This window comes from Gossypium hirsutum, chromosome A10 (genome assembly GCF_007990345.1).
Source record: "Gossypium hirsutum isolate 1008001.06 chromosome A10, Gossypium_hirsutum_v2.1, whole genome shotgun sequence".
Taxonomy (NCBI): Eukaryota; Viridiplantae; Streptophyta; class Magnoliopsida; order Malvales; family Malvaceae; genus Gossypium; species Gossypium hirsutum.
The window spans coordinates 1,041,912-1,057,490 of record NC_053433.1 but is presented as its reverse complement, the minus strand read 5'-3'; the positions used below and the strand labels follow the sequence as shown (position 1 = coordinate 1,057,490).

General features: G+C 31.2%; 2 protein-coding genes across 4 annotated transcripts; both read left to right on the top strand.

Annotated features, from left to right (window-relative positions):
- Nucleotides 1–4,417: 4,417 nt before the first annotated feature.
- On the top strand, nt 4,418–5,602 carry LOC107924941 (uncharacterized). The gene has a single exon (XM_016855519.2). The coding sequence runs from the start codon at nt 4,708–4,710 to the stop codon at nt 5,335–5,337; it is 630 nt and encodes a 209-aa protein (XP_016711008.1). The 5' UTR covers nt 4,418–4,707; the 3' UTR covers nt 5,338–5,602.
- Nucleotides 5,603–10,751: 5,149 nt separating this feature from the next.
- LOC107925306 (calcium-dependent protein kinase 21) lies at nt 10,752–14,602 on the top strand. Of its 3 annotated transcripts, XM_016855963.2 has the most exons (9): nt 10,986–11,524; nt 11,619–11,680; nt 12,406–12,549; nt 12,627–12,779; nt 13,041–13,156; nt 13,328–13,495; nt 13,610–13,737; nt 14,013–14,112; nt 14,192–14,602. In XM_016855963.2, the coding sequence occupies exons 2-9, from the start codon at nt 11,635–11,637 to the stop codon at nt 14,291–14,293; spliced, it is 957 nt and encodes a 318-aa protein (XP_016711452.1). In that variant the 5' UTR covers nt 10,986–11,524; nt 11,619–11,634; the 3' UTR covers nt 14,294–14,602. The 3 variants fall into 3 exon arrangements, with proteins under 3 accessions (XP_016711450.1, XP_016711451.1, XP_016711452.1); XM_016855961.2 differs by having other exon boundaries at nt 10,752–11,680; XM_016855962.2 differs by lacking the exon at nt 12,406–12,549 and having other exon boundaries at nt 10,793–11,680.
- The last annotated feature ends 977 nt before the right edge of the window (nt 14,603–15,579 follow it).

Sequence of the window (15,579 nt, the reverse complement as noted above, 5' to 3'; positions counted from 1 at the left end):
GCTAACTTAGCATTGGATGCTGATAAACAATGATGGAACCAAGACTAGCAAGAGCTGGGTCAGGTGTACAATCTGCCGAACCCAACTAGTGGAAATAGGACAGTGGTGCGGGTCCGATCTCTGGTGAAACCAAGGTCTACCTTTTTCTACTATAAGGCCAACAGATGGTCAAGTGGCTAGTGGATGTGATGCATATTAAGCACACCACTATCGTCACGGCAATTATTGACACCCCTAAGAGTTGCTGTTTTCTACAGCACTATTTGGTACATAACTATTTTGAAAGGATTGACGTTTGATTAAAAGTTTTAAATTTAAACTTGGGTTAATTTCATCTTATGTCCCCCAAATGATAGTTTAGATTTCTACATTGTTCTTTGTTGATACAACGAGAAAATTGTGGTTGTTTGTGATGGCTCACTAAAAGGGTGGAGAGTTGTAGATGGATTAGAATGATCAAAATGTGAAAGCCAAGAGAACACTAGAGAGGAGAGAGTTGAGAGTTTGGTTAGAGGTGAAGGTGTCTTGTCTTCTTTTTCTACTGTCCAGAAATTTATAAGAGAGGTTTTGTCTTATAGTTCCTAATGTGTCACGTGTACTTATATATTAGTTTCGAACACCATGAAAGTTAGTTGGTCTACTGATGACTAGTTGTCGGAGGTTTCTTGGGTAAGTCTTAATGTTTGGGCTATCATGTCTTGGGAATGAATATACTTGATGTGTGAATAGTAAACGTCTTGCATCATGTGGCCCCGATGATTCAGGCTCATGAGGTCTTAACTCTTAAGTTCACAAGTGTCCCAACTCGCAAGGTGATCCCATTAGTCAAAGACATTAAAACACAAGGTTATAAATACTCGAGGTGAGCTCACAAGATATAAATATAACAATCTCAAAACATTTTATCTGAGTCATTGAAATATCAGTATCATGTCAAATAAGCTATTCTGTCAATTTAAACACTAGCTCGAATTTTCCTCAAAGCATTGAGGATTCTAATTTTTTTTAAAAATAGAATTGAACAGCTCATTACTAGGCTTTATGTAAGGGACTATGATTGTGATTTGTGATGATTTTTTTTTTAGTGATGGTGAAATGGGATAAGGTTTTTATTATTTTAAATAAAAAATGATAATCAAATAGTTTGGCCCTACAAAATAGCCTCTCACCCACAAGTGGGATTACTTAACTTTGAAACCACCTAAATTAACAAAAACAAATAAATAAACAACCCTTAAACCATCAATTATGGAAGGCTAATAATTATTATCATATGCACAACCATTGGAAAGAAAAAAAATTTACTGGTAGGGTTAAGATGGTAATATATGTCTATTTATTTGTGGGTAAATTGAACCCAAAGTTACTAAATTATTATTAAGTTTACATTTTAGTCACTTAAAAAAAGTTACAAAATGGTCATTAAACTATTCAAAAGTTTTCGTTTAAGTCATTGAATTATTCGAAAGTTTTTATTTAAGTCACTAGATTGTTAAGTTTTTTTAAAGATAAGCTACAATAGAGTTCACCCAACTATTATTTTTTTTTCTTTTTTGGTCACCCGACTATGAAAATTTACAAAATAGTCACCTAACTATTTAGTTTTTTTTTGTCATCAGCTAGCTAACGTAAAAATGAAAACACCCAAAAATCCAAAATAGTTGGGTGACTAAAAAAGACAAAATTAAATAGTTGAGTGACCATTTTGTAACTTTCCATAGTTGGGTGACTAGTTCACCCATTTTTTAGAGAAATAGTTAGACTAACAAACTCCAAGCGGTGATTAAATGATTGGTTTGATGGATCAGTAACCATCAAATAGTAGAAGAACATATCTTAGATCTAAGTTGATCTAACGGGTAGTGCCAAAGATCGGAAAGAAAACTGTTTGGATTTAGATTCGCAGATTTACGGCATTCAAAGCTATTTCACGAAAAAAAAACTAAATTGTAGAAGAAAAGGGGAATGAGAGCTTTGAATTGGTACAAGCGATACGAACAAAAAAGGTCATACATCAACAATGTTAATAGTCTAGTGGCTTAAATGAATACTTTAGAATAATTCATTAACTATTTTATAACTTTTTTTAAATTGAATGACCAAAATATAAACTTACTAACGATTTAACGAACTTCGATATAGTTTACCTTTATTTATTTTAATTTTTTTAAATATACTAAAAAACACATTATTGTATAAACTCTTCTTTCCCTAACAATACACCAAATAATAACTATTCTAAAAAAAATCAAATAATAATTATTTATTTATAATTTATTGTCACTCTCAATAGCCTTAAACCCTTTTCTAATGCTCACAACATCTCTACATTTTGTTATTAGTAAAAAAATCTAGCTTATATATGGAGCTACGTGGCAATGTTCTAGACGTAATAGTGACTAATGGGACACGTGTTGGAGGATTGAAGGGCAATGGAAATGAGAGGGGTTTTAGTGTGAGAACCCACGTGGATAGTGGGACCCAATTTTGTATGAAATTGACATAGTCAAACAGGACACATAAATAGATTGTCAAATTCTACTATTAGTTCTTATATTATATGTGTAAGTTGTGGATTTATCTTTTTATTCTAATTTAATCTTTCTCGTCAAATTTTAAATTTTCGGTAATAACCTGAATAGTAATAGTTAAGTCTATTAAATAAAATTTTGCTATTAGTCCCATACTATGTATAAATTATGAATTTAGTCTCTATTCTCTAATTTAATAATTTTTGTTCCTCTATTTTTTAAATTTTATAATTTCAATCTTAAACTATATGGTAGCAGTTAAATCAATAATGATGTGGGTTTTCTCTCAAGATTATGTATAAATCATAAGCTATCGTGGCATTAAACATGTGACAATACGTTCGCCACATAAAATTTTAAATATAGTAAAATTTAACTTAATAAATTTAATGGCTACCATTTAGTCATGAATGAATTTTCAAAACTTAAAAAAATATAAAGACTAAAAATGATTAAGTTATAATACACGGGTTAATACATAATTTACACATAATAAAGGGACTAATAATAGATATTGACCTAAATAGATAGCTTTATGGTGCGGGCTCCACTACTTTTTGAAGAAAATGAAATCTGACGTGGATATATTATTAAGGCCATTTGAATAAAAAATTGTCTAGAAAGTAACTTATATTATTTATAAATATAAATTAAACATAATTAATTGAAAACTTTATCCATTATTTTAATACATCAAATATGAAAGTATTTTTGTGAACTCTTAAAATATTTAACAATGATATTTTTTAATCTCATACTTTGACATGATGATCAGAGCGCTCATTGTTTCAAGTGGTTTGAATTTAAGTTGCGCTAATTATCTTATTGTTCAAGTTTTTTGCACATTTTCAAAAAAGCAAGTGGTAGACATTTATTTAGACATCTTCCTCTCGCGCGTGTGTGAGTACTACCAATGGTCTAAATGTTAAATTAATTACAAATTTCAAAACTTTCTAATTAAGTCATCTAAGTATCAAAATTATATGTAAAGCATATAGAAAACACACAATTTGATTTACAAACACGTATATTTACTGTATGAAAAAATTAGATATGACGTGCTAAAAGAATGTCACTCTAATTTATCTTCAACTCTCTATTCATTGGTAAGTATACTCCTAAATTACATATCACCCCTTTATTTCATTTAGGGTTAATTTCATCAAAATGCTTTTAAATTATGGTCCAAATGTTAAATTGATTCAAAACTTCAAAATATTCTAGTTGAATCGTCTAAATATCGGAGTTAATCAATTAAGTAAATCATTTACACTAGCCATTAACTTAAGCGTTAAATGTTATCTTAAACACGACATAAAGTATATAAAAGACACACAATTTAAATTATAAACACATATACTTATTACATAAATAATTTAGATATTAGGTGTTTTCATGTTGAAACACGTACAAATTATTTTTACAAAAGATGTATTTATATATTTTTATATAAAATCTTTTATAAAAAATTTACTTCCACTAACTTTGATCCTAAAATATCATTTCCGCCCTCCCCCCAAATTTCATCTTAACCACTTCAACTAAAATCGTATTTAAAATTGACGTAAATTTTTATAAAAAATATTAAAATTTATAAATAATTCTTCTTCAACTACAAATTAGTATTAATAAAGGAATTATTAGTATCATTATCCAAAATTTAGATTTTTGTTATTGTCGTTTACCTCTAAAATTTCCTCCAACCACCTGGCGGGGGTGTTTGCCACGTTCTTCATAACAGCGCGTGAACATACACTTTCTTCTTCTTCGTTCTTATTTTATTTTACTTTATTTTTCAATTGCATATATTATTTGTTTTTTTGTTTGTTTGTTTTTTTTTATAGTTTCGTGCCAGTGTTGGGTGTCTTCTAAATTCTCACCATAAATCTGATTGGAAAGTCGGAGATGAAATGAAAGACGAAATGAAGTCGAAATTCACATGAAATGAAAAAAAATGGCTTCTCGTTGTCTTCTCAAAATGCTATATAGTATAAATACATAGCTTCCCCTTATATGCCTCCTTATGTTCGAGTCTCTTCTCTAATGGACTCTAATTAAAATATTTTACCTCCCTCTTTTCTGGGTTTCTTTTTCTTTTCTCTCTTTGATTGAATTTTTAATTTTTAATTTTTTTGGTTTTTGATTTTGGTATTTTGGATAGTATTTTATTGTTTTCATGGCGAAGGGACGGCGGTTGACCACCAGCAGAAGCGAACGGTTTCTAGGAAGTTACAGTTACGGTTACAGTCATGGGGATGCCCTCACAGGCGAATCGGAACTTGGGGAAGAAGATGTATGGTCGATGGTTGATAACGTCACAGACCGAGATGACCGGAGAGAGTGGAGTCCACGCTCTGAGTCCGAGAGTAACGAAACCGCTAACTTCGACGTGAGAAGCGGCCGTCGTCGGATCCCGCGAGGTGACGCTGGTCACGTTGGCGGGCTTTCCTTGGCTTTCGATGATTCTTCATCGGCGAAACCTAGGATCGTACACCAGTACCGTGGCCATGATAACGTGTCGGCGGCGACGGAGGATTCGCCACGTGGACGGAATATGGCCACGTCAGCGCCGTTGAATGTGCCTGACTGGAGTAAGATTTATAGGTCCGACTCGGTGGAGGAGTCGATGCATGACTCGGATGACGATGATGATGGTGAGTCGGATATGATGCCGCCACACGAGTACTTGGCGCGTAAGAAATCGGGTGGGGCTTCGGTTTTTGAAGGTGTGGGTCGGACCCTCAAAGGCCGGGATATGAGACGGGTCAGGGATGCAGTATGGAACCAAACCGGGTTCTATGGTTAAAAGGTTAACCAATTTGTTAGCCACTTGGACCAGAAAAAAAAAAAAAAAAAGGAGCCTAAACCAACTTAATTATTACATAATAATATATATATTTTAACTTGAGCAATGATTCGACTGAGTCGACACAGTAGAGTTAACTCAGTTTCCGAGTGAGCTCAAGCAAGCAGGATTTTGAACTTAGGGTCCTAAAAGAAATGAAGTGTGTTTACCTCCTCCTCTTTACAAATTAAGTTCATAAAAGAAAGTGCCAAAATTTTCCATTTAATGGGACATTATCTTAGGATAACTCGAATATAGAATCAAGTTAAGACTTTTAAAACGAAAAGCAAAGTTCATTTAACATAGTTTCTCTATTTACAATATTCGAATACGAGACTTTACCTAAAAAGGTATCGAAATCTTTATCACTAAAGTCAATAAGTACAATCACTATAAAGCACCATTTATATGAATTTGACTTGATTTTGAATTTTTTTAAATTGAAAGCCACCCATTACCATTTTAGCAATTTTCAATTAAGAATGAAAAATAAAATAAAATTCAAAACTTGGTTTAAATTGTTCATAGATAGTTTTGGAGTTAGCTCCATTTAATAAAGGTCAAAATATGTTGTCATTAGCTGTATTTAAGTACATTTTCACTTAAAAATTGTAGTTTAATCATTGAGATCATTAGTATTTTATATCAAAATTTGTTTATTATCAAATACGCTTACTATGTTCATGATAATTTGACAGCATGGGTGCATTGATGATAAATCAATAGTGTTAATAATTGAACTAAAAATTTTAAATAAAAAAATGAAATTTTCTTGTAAGTATAAAATATAAATCTCAAACTTCATCAAATGACAGGGACTTACGGCATAATTTGACCTTTAATAAATAGTATGTTTGAAAATTGGCTTTTGGATTTAATAAAAAAATGTAAATGTTGATGAATTTTTAAAATATTCGAATATATAAATAATAGAAAATCTTAGTTAATATGTACATAATATATATATGGCGGTAAAAATATTATGGAGTCTCCTATAATAGGAGTTAGATTACATTCTCTCCACTTAACTGAAAAAATGATAAATTAATTATTGTACGTTGAATCAAATAGTAGATTAACTCTTTTTATTAAAAAAACCATCTATTTCTACCATTAAAAACTAACGTTATTAACAGAATAACTAAATAGTTACATGTGATATATCACTATACCTCATTATAGTGTACACGTACTAGTTAATGGATTAATTTTTTATTAGAAGTTTTGATCTAACATATAAAGATTAATTTATTTATTTTTTAAAATAAATAAAACAAAATACATCTAATTTTTAATACAAAAACCTTTAACCAATGAATCACATTCCTTCCCCTATTTGTAATGTAAAACAATAATACCAACCACTACTCCAACTAAATGTAGGCAATTTATTCATACTTTATATAACAAATAAAATAAAATCAAAATACTAAATTTATGTGTAAGTGAAAAAAAAAAATGAAGGAATAAAAACATGGTAAAAAAATGGACAAAAAGTGGGTCCAAAGTCCCAACCAAAATTGCTTTTGATGGAAGGTGATGGGTGGAGCAAAAATGGGGTCAAGATATAACACAAAATACACAACAAAGTCCATGAGAGAGAGAGCTTTGTATTGTAGCCAAAGTTGTGATGTGGGGGCTTTGCCATTTTGCAAGAAAAAAAAATTGACATTATAAGTCCCTATTTGATGGGTCTTTCAATTTAAGCATCAAAATTTTTATGACCATTCCTTCTTTCTTTCTTTTCCATCCCTCCATTCATTTCCTTTTATTTCTTTTATTTTTCAATGAAAATTTTATTAAAGCAATAAATATATGCCTTTTGGGATATTTTTGAGGTCCCATGGATTTTGGTAGCATTGGTTATTATTGGTTTAAGTTCATTTGTTCTTAGATTCCCATTCTTTTGATCCATCCAATTAAATAATGACTTTAGAAAGAAGAAAAAAAAAAGCCAAAGATGAACAATATCTTTCTCTATTGTCCCAATTTCATTCTCAAATTGTATTTTTTTCAATGCTATTTTTTATTGGTTACTAAAATTTCGAATTTAATATATATTTTTATCATTACAATTTTTTTTTGAATAGTTCGCATTATATTTGTTCTTTTTTGACACTGTGCTTAGAATTAGCTATAGCCTTTTTCCAACTTATAAATAAGAGGATAATGTGCTTCAATGCACTAGAACTCACGTCCTCTTGCATTAACAACAATACTCATACCAATCGAGCTAGAACTGAATCAGCTTATCATTACAAATTTGTGAAAAGATAATGGATTGTATTGATATAAACAAATAACAATTTTGTCACTACAACTGTAATTTTATGAGCTTGAATGTGATTTATTGGTGTTCAAATATAGCAAGTTGAAAATGAAATCCTTTAAATTTTGTAAGAATAAGAATTTGGGCTCACTGTATGACTTTTTTTGGGCTTGAAATTTATGCATCAATACAATAAAACCAATGGGTTACATTACATGCATCCATAGTGGCCATATCAAAATATAAATAGGTAAAAAATTGGAATTTTTCTTGAATACCCATATATATTTTAGTAACTGATAGTTTCGAGACAATTAAAATCATTTAGGGCAGCTCTTTAGTGGTTTCAATTCCACTTTGGTCAGAAAAAATTATTAACTTTTACCAAAGGTAGGACATTGGAGTCTATAACATAACTCTAGAGAAAATAATGATGATGCTGACGCTTTGACTAAAATGATTCACGATAAAAGAGAATAGCTTTATGTAATTAAATTGTTTCATTTTCTTTCCACTAAAAAAAATTTGTTTGTAGCAGTGATTAGAAATTTTCATTTGACATTTAAATGACATAAGTTTAAAATTTATCATTTCTCATCCCTCTCTAATATTTGTATTTTTTTATACAAGTGAACAAGGACATTACGGGAGAAAGAGGGAAAGTGTTTACAAATATAGAGATTGAACCAACGGCCTGATTGACTGCTAATATTTGTAATGATAAAAAGAAAAGTTTATCTATTATTTTTCCTTTTAAAATATCAATAAACAGTTAGAAATAGTAACTTTTTAAGTAGAATTAAGAGAAAAACACATAAATATAAGATTAATTGTATGAGACATTCTTAAACTATGACTTGGATTTTAAATCGGCCTTTGAATTTCAAAACATTGTAATTAGTTTCTCCAAGTACTAGTGTCATAGCAATCATGCTATTCCATCATCCCAACTATTAACTTCGAGAACTAAATGCTTGATTAAATATAATGTCGAACATTTTCAAAACATGAGAATTAATTTTAAACCTATTGCATAAACAACTTGAATTTAAATTGTCTATATGGTAGTCACACACATGTTAAAAATTTGATCCACGTGCTTTAAACGCGCTCTACATTAAGGCGTTTAACACCTAAATTGGCGGCTAAACTTATTGAATGGCATGATTGATATAGTATTGATCCATTGAGCACTCAATTAGAACATTTTAATGTTCAAGAACTAGTTTAAAATACAAGAGATAGTTGGAACACTCTTGGTGTAACTAACTCATAATAATAATGATGGATAATTATTTGATACACTATCAATGAACTTTTTTTAACTCCAAAGAAGACTCAATATAGAAGTATTATGGAAGCCCCTATAGTACGAGTCAGATTGTATTTTGTCCCATTTACTCAAAAAATGGGAAAAATAGTCTCCATACATTAGATAAAAGAGAAAACTGGTGATTTATGATAAAAATTTCATCCATTTCTACCGTTAAAGCTAAATTTATGTACGTCAGCATAAGATACATGTGGCGTGGTACTTTTACCGAAGAATCAACTAATTGTCAAGTGTTCTCTATTTTTTTTTGTGTGTGTGTTTATGTTCGGAATTCGTAATTATCCCTCTCAATAATATTGTCTTTAAGGGTCGAATTTCTATTCTTTTCTTTAGAATAGAATATATGTTCCTTTTAGTAATATTGTTTGTGGAACTAAAATAAAAAATTGATTAGCAGTGTACAGAATGACACAAAATCTGAGCTTTCTTTTGATAAATTTTTTATAGGCCCTTGATGTTGGTCCTTTTTAGTGTATTTTTCTTTCTTTTTCAGGCTTGAAGTCCAGTACTAATGGGGTTGAACTAGGGTCCAAGCTAGACCCTAAGATACAATATAAGAAAAGCATTTCCAAAGCCTAGTCCACATAAGCCCATCTATGTTTGGATATGAGGCTTTGAAGGTATTTTGGGATAAATAAGATAGTTAATAGCACTTACTTTAATAGTTGATGCTTAATACTTAGTGTCAGATTTTGAGAGGTCAATTAAGACTAAATTTATATATTTAAATTAAAATATTTTTATTTTATTAATGTAAATTATATATGTGTTGTATATTAAAATTATTTTTTGAAATATATTTAAACTAGATTAACCGAATTTCTATAGAAAAAAAATGTAATTTATATTTAAAAAAAGAAAAGAAAATCATGGATGAAATATAAAAATATTTTTTATTTAAAATATTTTCTGATTGAGCAGTTGACATCTTTGTTATTCCAATAACTATAAGAATATACATTTTTTTTCCTGATTTAACAGTAATGTTTTTTTTCCTCTTAGGATTCTATTTTTTTTATTATTGTTCGGTTTTTAATTAGGTCATGCTATCGTCTTCCTTTGATTATTATTTGGATATAATAATTTATTTGATCTTTCAATTTAAAAAAAAACTTTTTATTTAATTTTTCGTTTCTTTTAGCTCTTAAACATGCATTATTTATCAAATCTCCTCGAAATTGATGTAAAGTGAATATATTGTTAACTTTTACTAACGTGGCATATATGTCAATTACTATGTAAATGCTATGTTAGGAATTCATTAACTTTTTAAAATTTAAAAAATCAAAAAAATATTTGTAAGAAATTAAAAATTATTAAAATTACAGTATCCTTTATTAAAAGGATAGAGTCAGAGTATAGTTCAAACATTTTATAAAAAAATTATAATTTAAATAGTTTTTACTCCCAAAATGTCACAATTATTGTGGCACAAAAAAGGTACATAACAATGGGAAAAACAACTTTTTAACATGGAAGTAATTGAAATGGTGTCCTCATCTCACATCTATTTATTAATATATACAAAATTAATATTTTAAAATTTTGTATTTTTGTATTTTAATATTTTTATTTTTATTTATTTTATAATCTCATATAATTAATTAATATTTAATTTTATTAATTACATGTTTAAAAGAAATAAATTATATAAATAGTTATTTTGTAACTTTTTATAACTTAGTGATAAAATACTAACTTGCCCCGAAAAAAATCATCAGTTTGCATTTTCTTTTCCTTTTATGGTTTTCCATTATCCTCTAAATCAGGGAAAAATAAAAAGAAAGAGCCCATCAAGGCCTCGGCTTTGCCTAAACTGGGTTCTTTTAATAGAAAAATCTTATATTTTTTGTGCAAAGCTTTAACCTTTACTTCCCAAGTTTATTCTATTCATAAATTTCCGAAGAAACCCAATTTCCAAAAATTCCCAAAGTTTATTCCTTTCTTTGGAAAGATGGGTTGTTTTAGCAGCAAGCATAAATTGCCGGATCCTCCTTCAATGCCAACAACACAACCAAAACAAGTTCAAACCCAGGAAGTATCAATGCCTCAAACAAGACGGCCCCAACAACAAGTTCAAACCCAGAAAGTATCAGTGCCTGAAGCTCAAGTTCCACAAACAAGGCAACCCCAAGCAGTGTCTGTCCCTTTGAAGCCTTCACCAGCAAGCACAAGGCCAATTCAAACAATGGAAGATACAGTATTAGGGAAGCCATTGGAAGACATTAAGCAATACTACAAGCTTGGGAAAGAACTTGGTAGAGGTCAGTTTGGGATAACTTATTTGTGTACTGAAAATTCAACTGGTAACACTTATGCTTGTAAATCAATATTGAAGAGGAAGTTGAGGAGTAAACAAGATAGGGAAGATATAAAAAAGGAAGTTCAAATCATGCAGCATTTGTCTGGTCAACCATGTATTGTGGAATTTAGGGGTGCTTATGAGGATAGGCAATCTGTTCATCTTGTAATGGAGCTTTGTGCTGGGGGTGAGCTTTTTGATAGGATTATTGCTCAAGGACATTACTCTGAGAGAGCTGCAGCAGGTATTTTTAAGTCGGTGGTGAATGTGGTTCATATTTGTCATTTCATGGGAGTGATCCACCGTGATCTTAAGCCTGAGAATTTCTTGCTGTCTAGTAAGGATGCTGGAGCTATGTTGAAGGCCACTGATTTTGGCTTGTCTGTCTTTATTGAAGAAGGTTCAATTTCCAATTTTCCCTATGTTTTATAATAGTGTTTTTTCAATGAATTGGTTTACTTATTTGATTCTTAGAATGTGCATGTAGCTAATTGAAAATTTTGATGATTTTCCATAGCTACCACCATATGTCCTTTCTTATGTATGCTGTATATGATTTGTGATCTTAAATTCAAAAGTCTTACTGTTTTGTTGCTTAATTTGGGTGTTTGAACACTTAAATTTCAGATGCACAAATTGGTATGAAAGTAAATGGTAGAAGTACCATGGAGGTCCTCATTCTAAAAGTCAGATTGCTTTTTGCCCCACTTTAGTCAAAAAATGGGCAAATTAGTCCCTGTATGTTAGATCAAAGAGCAATTTTATCTTTCTGTTAAAGTTCCATCCATTTTAAAATTGATCCCTGAATGTCGGCATAGGGAACATGTGATACAATGTAAATAAAAAATTTTAACAGGAAGGACCATTTTGCTCTTTGGCCTAACATAGAGGGACTAATTTGCCCATTTTTTGAGTAAAAGGGGCAAAATGTAATCTGACTCCTAGTATAGGGGTCTCCATGATACTTTTACCGAAAGTAAATTGACATCATTGGAAGTTGGCATACTCATTAAGGTGCAATGATCACTAAAGTTTCCCTTCACCTTTTGATACCATTCTGTTTTGTGATTGATTCAAATGATATTTTTGCTGCAAATGTAATAACCATTTTTATTTTCGTCTCAGGGAAGAGATATCGTGATATAGTAGGTAGTGCATACTATGTTGCTCCTGAAATTCTACGACGTAGTTATGGAAAGGAAGTTGACATATGGAGTGCAGGCATTATTTTGTATATTCTACTTAGTGGTGTCCCTCCATTTTGGGCTGGTAATAGGAAAAACATTAGGTGTTTGCTACTTCTGCATGTTCTAGAAATTGATATATTTGCTGAAATTGTATTGCAGAAACTGAGAAAGGAATATTTGATGCCATTAGTGAAGGAAAACTAGATTTTGAAAGTCTGCCATGGCCTTCAATTTCTGAAAGTGCCAAAGATCTAGTGAGAAAGATGCTAACAAAGGACCCGAAAAAGCGGCTCACTTCTGCACAAGTTCTTGGTCTGTATTCCTTTTTAGTTATTGGTTATAGTTCTTGGAGATATATTACTGTGTCTAGTTTGATGGTCTGACTTTACTCAGAAATTCAATTTTTATGAAGGTTTCTTATAAAACTTCAATCCGCTCATATGACAGTATGCGACCCTTCTGGCTTTCCTTGTTTGTCAATTGATTAAGATAGGTTCAAATTATATTCTAATATTATGTTAGCCTTCTTCAGTTTTGATGTTTTTGATTAACATATATTACTGGTATGGTTAGAGCATCCTTGGATGAGAGAAGATGGTGAAGCATCAGACAAGCCAATAGGTAGCGCGGTTCTCTCCAGATTGAAGCAGTTTAGGGCAATGAATAAGCTGAAGAAGCTTGCGTTGAAGGTATGATATCAATTTGCATTGAAGTGGCTTCTTATTCGATAGCTCTAAGCATGACAGTTTATGCAGCACGCTTGTATTCTTACAACAGATATCCTGAAATTCTTTAGACCTATGAATTGTTCTTCTTCTGTCTTCAATTAATAATGTTGGTTTATCGGAAATACCCTATAGGTTATCGCAGAAAATCTATCTGAAGAAGAGATTAAAGGTCTTAAAGTAATGTTCACAAACATGGACACAGACAAGAGTGGCACAATCACCTATGAAGAACTGAAGACAGGTTTGGCTCGTCTTGGATCAAAGCTCTCCGAAGCTGAAGTAAAGCAGTTAATGGAAGCTGTAAGTATTTATCTACCTCACAACTATTACAGTTGCTCATTTTGTTTGTAGTTTATTATTGCTTCCATCTTACACTCCAATGGCCTTCTTGGAATTACATACAATACATTTCAGGCTGACGTAGATGGAAATGGAACTATAGACTATATTGAATTCATCTCAGCTACAATGAATAGATACAGACTTGATAGAGATGAGCTCCTCTACAAAGCATTCCAGTATTTTGATAAAGATAACAGTGGGTGAGTACCGAGTTTTTGTCTTTTCGTTATTGTAGCTGCATCCTTCTACTGACCTAATGCTAAACTGGCCACATTCGACATTGAACTGATATGCCAAAGAACTTATGAAAAATTTTCTTGTTAAATGTCGAAAGTTTTTCTGGTTCTTCTCTTAGATGCTCGATAATCGTTAAGAATATTTGAAGGAGCTAAAACTTGACAGATTTCCAGGACAAATTCATAGACTGCCGCTTGTTTGATGTTAATTTCATCCCTACATATATTATTCGTCACAGGTACATTACAAAGGATGAACTAGAGACTGCTATGAAGGAGTATGGAATGGTGGATGAAGCCAGCATCAGGGCTGTAATCTCTGAAGTGGATACCGATAATGTAAGTTTGCAAATCAAACTTTTGGAACATTTTATAACGTGTTTACATTACTGGTACTAACACTATTTGAATTCAACAGGACGGGAGAATTAACTACGAGGAGTTTTGCACAATGATGAGAAGTGGAACACAACAAACTGAAAAAGCTTTTTTAGATACTATTAACAGTTCCATTACCTAGCAACAACTGAGTCACTGAAGACTAAAGTGATTTAACAGTGTTAGAGAGCACTCACGGTGGAAGGTATGGGTTGGATATGGACTCATAGTCCAGGATAAGTTCCTTTTGGGTCCTTAGCTAATAGCTATCCTGGTTCTAGAAGTGGGCACTTTGTGAATTTGAGGGTAGAAACTAGAATTGATTTAAGTTGCAGTACTGCTTGTGTATATCTATTTTCTGGAATAAATTGCCCATCAGTTTTCAAGTTCAACTGATTTTTCAACCTTTAAGGCGATTCTTTTTATCTTAATGAAATCGCTTACAACTCTATCATGTTCTTTTCTCTCGTTATTCTTGCATAATCTCTCAATATTGCTACAGTTTGAATCTTGTCTGCAGCTGGTTTTGTCAATTGATAAATTTTATTTTTGGTGAACCGACAACTTAAGATTTCAAGGGTAAAAGTATCATGGACGCTCTTGTACTAAGATTCAGATTGCATTATAGCCATTCTTCTCAAAAAGGGGGAAATTAGTCTTTGAACGTTATATCAAAGAGTAATTTGGTATCTGTTAAAAATTTTATCCATTTCTGCTGTTAAAAGTTAGTCCTTGTACGTCGTAAGTATATGTGACGTGTCACATATCACTTTTTGGTGATTTTGTTAGCCATGTCAGTTCTTAATAGCACAAATGAGTGGGATTTTTAATAAAAGGGACCAATTTGCTCTTTGATCTAATGTACAGGAACTAGTTTGGTGATTCTGTTAGTCAAATCAGTTTTAATAGTAGAAATGAATGAAATTTTTCATAGGAAGAACTAATTTTCTTTTTAATCTATTATATAGGGATTAGTTTGCCCATTTTTTTAGTAGAGAGGGCAAAATGCAATCTGACACATAGTATAAGGGTTTTCATGGTATTTTTACCATCAACTGTCTGTTTGCTTTAGTTACATTGATGCAAACCTGTTGTTCAATCTTGTATATGTTGAAGTTACTTGCCAGGCATTGTTAAAGTTCTCAGAGCCCCCATTTCTTTAATGAAAACATAAACATAAAACACAGGGTATCCAAGGATTGAATATCATAGAATATCATAAGAGGCAAACTTATGAAACACACTTCACTAGACAAAACAAATTGCATCTTACACAACCCAAGGGCCACTTGCAATTTTCTGTAGCTACAAAAGTTAATATTTTACTCATTTTTAACCATAAAAAAAGGCCAGTGAATTAAAGGTGTATTCATCATTATTATAGAATCCTTTCTTCTTAAGCAGCACATTTTATTTTTTTACACACAA

Bases quoted from the DNA above. Each gene is read 5' to 3' on its own strand.
- LOC107925306 (XM_016855961.2), top strand. From the start codon at position 10,933: ATGGGTTGTTTTAGCAGCAAGCATAAATTGCCGGATCCTCCTTCAATG. The intron at 11,681-12,405 runs GTTCAATTTCCA...TTTTCGTCTCAG, and splicing joins GTCTGTCTTTATTGAAGAAG to GGAAGAGATATCGTGATATA. The intron at 12,780-13,040 runs GTCTGTATTCCT...TGGTATGGTTAG, and splicing joins CACTTCTGCACAAGTTCTTG to AGCATCCTTGGATGAGAGAA.
- LOC107924941 (XM_016855519.2), top strand. From the start codon at position 4,708: ATGGCGAAGGGACGGCGGTTGACCACCAGCAGAAGCGAACGGTTTCTA.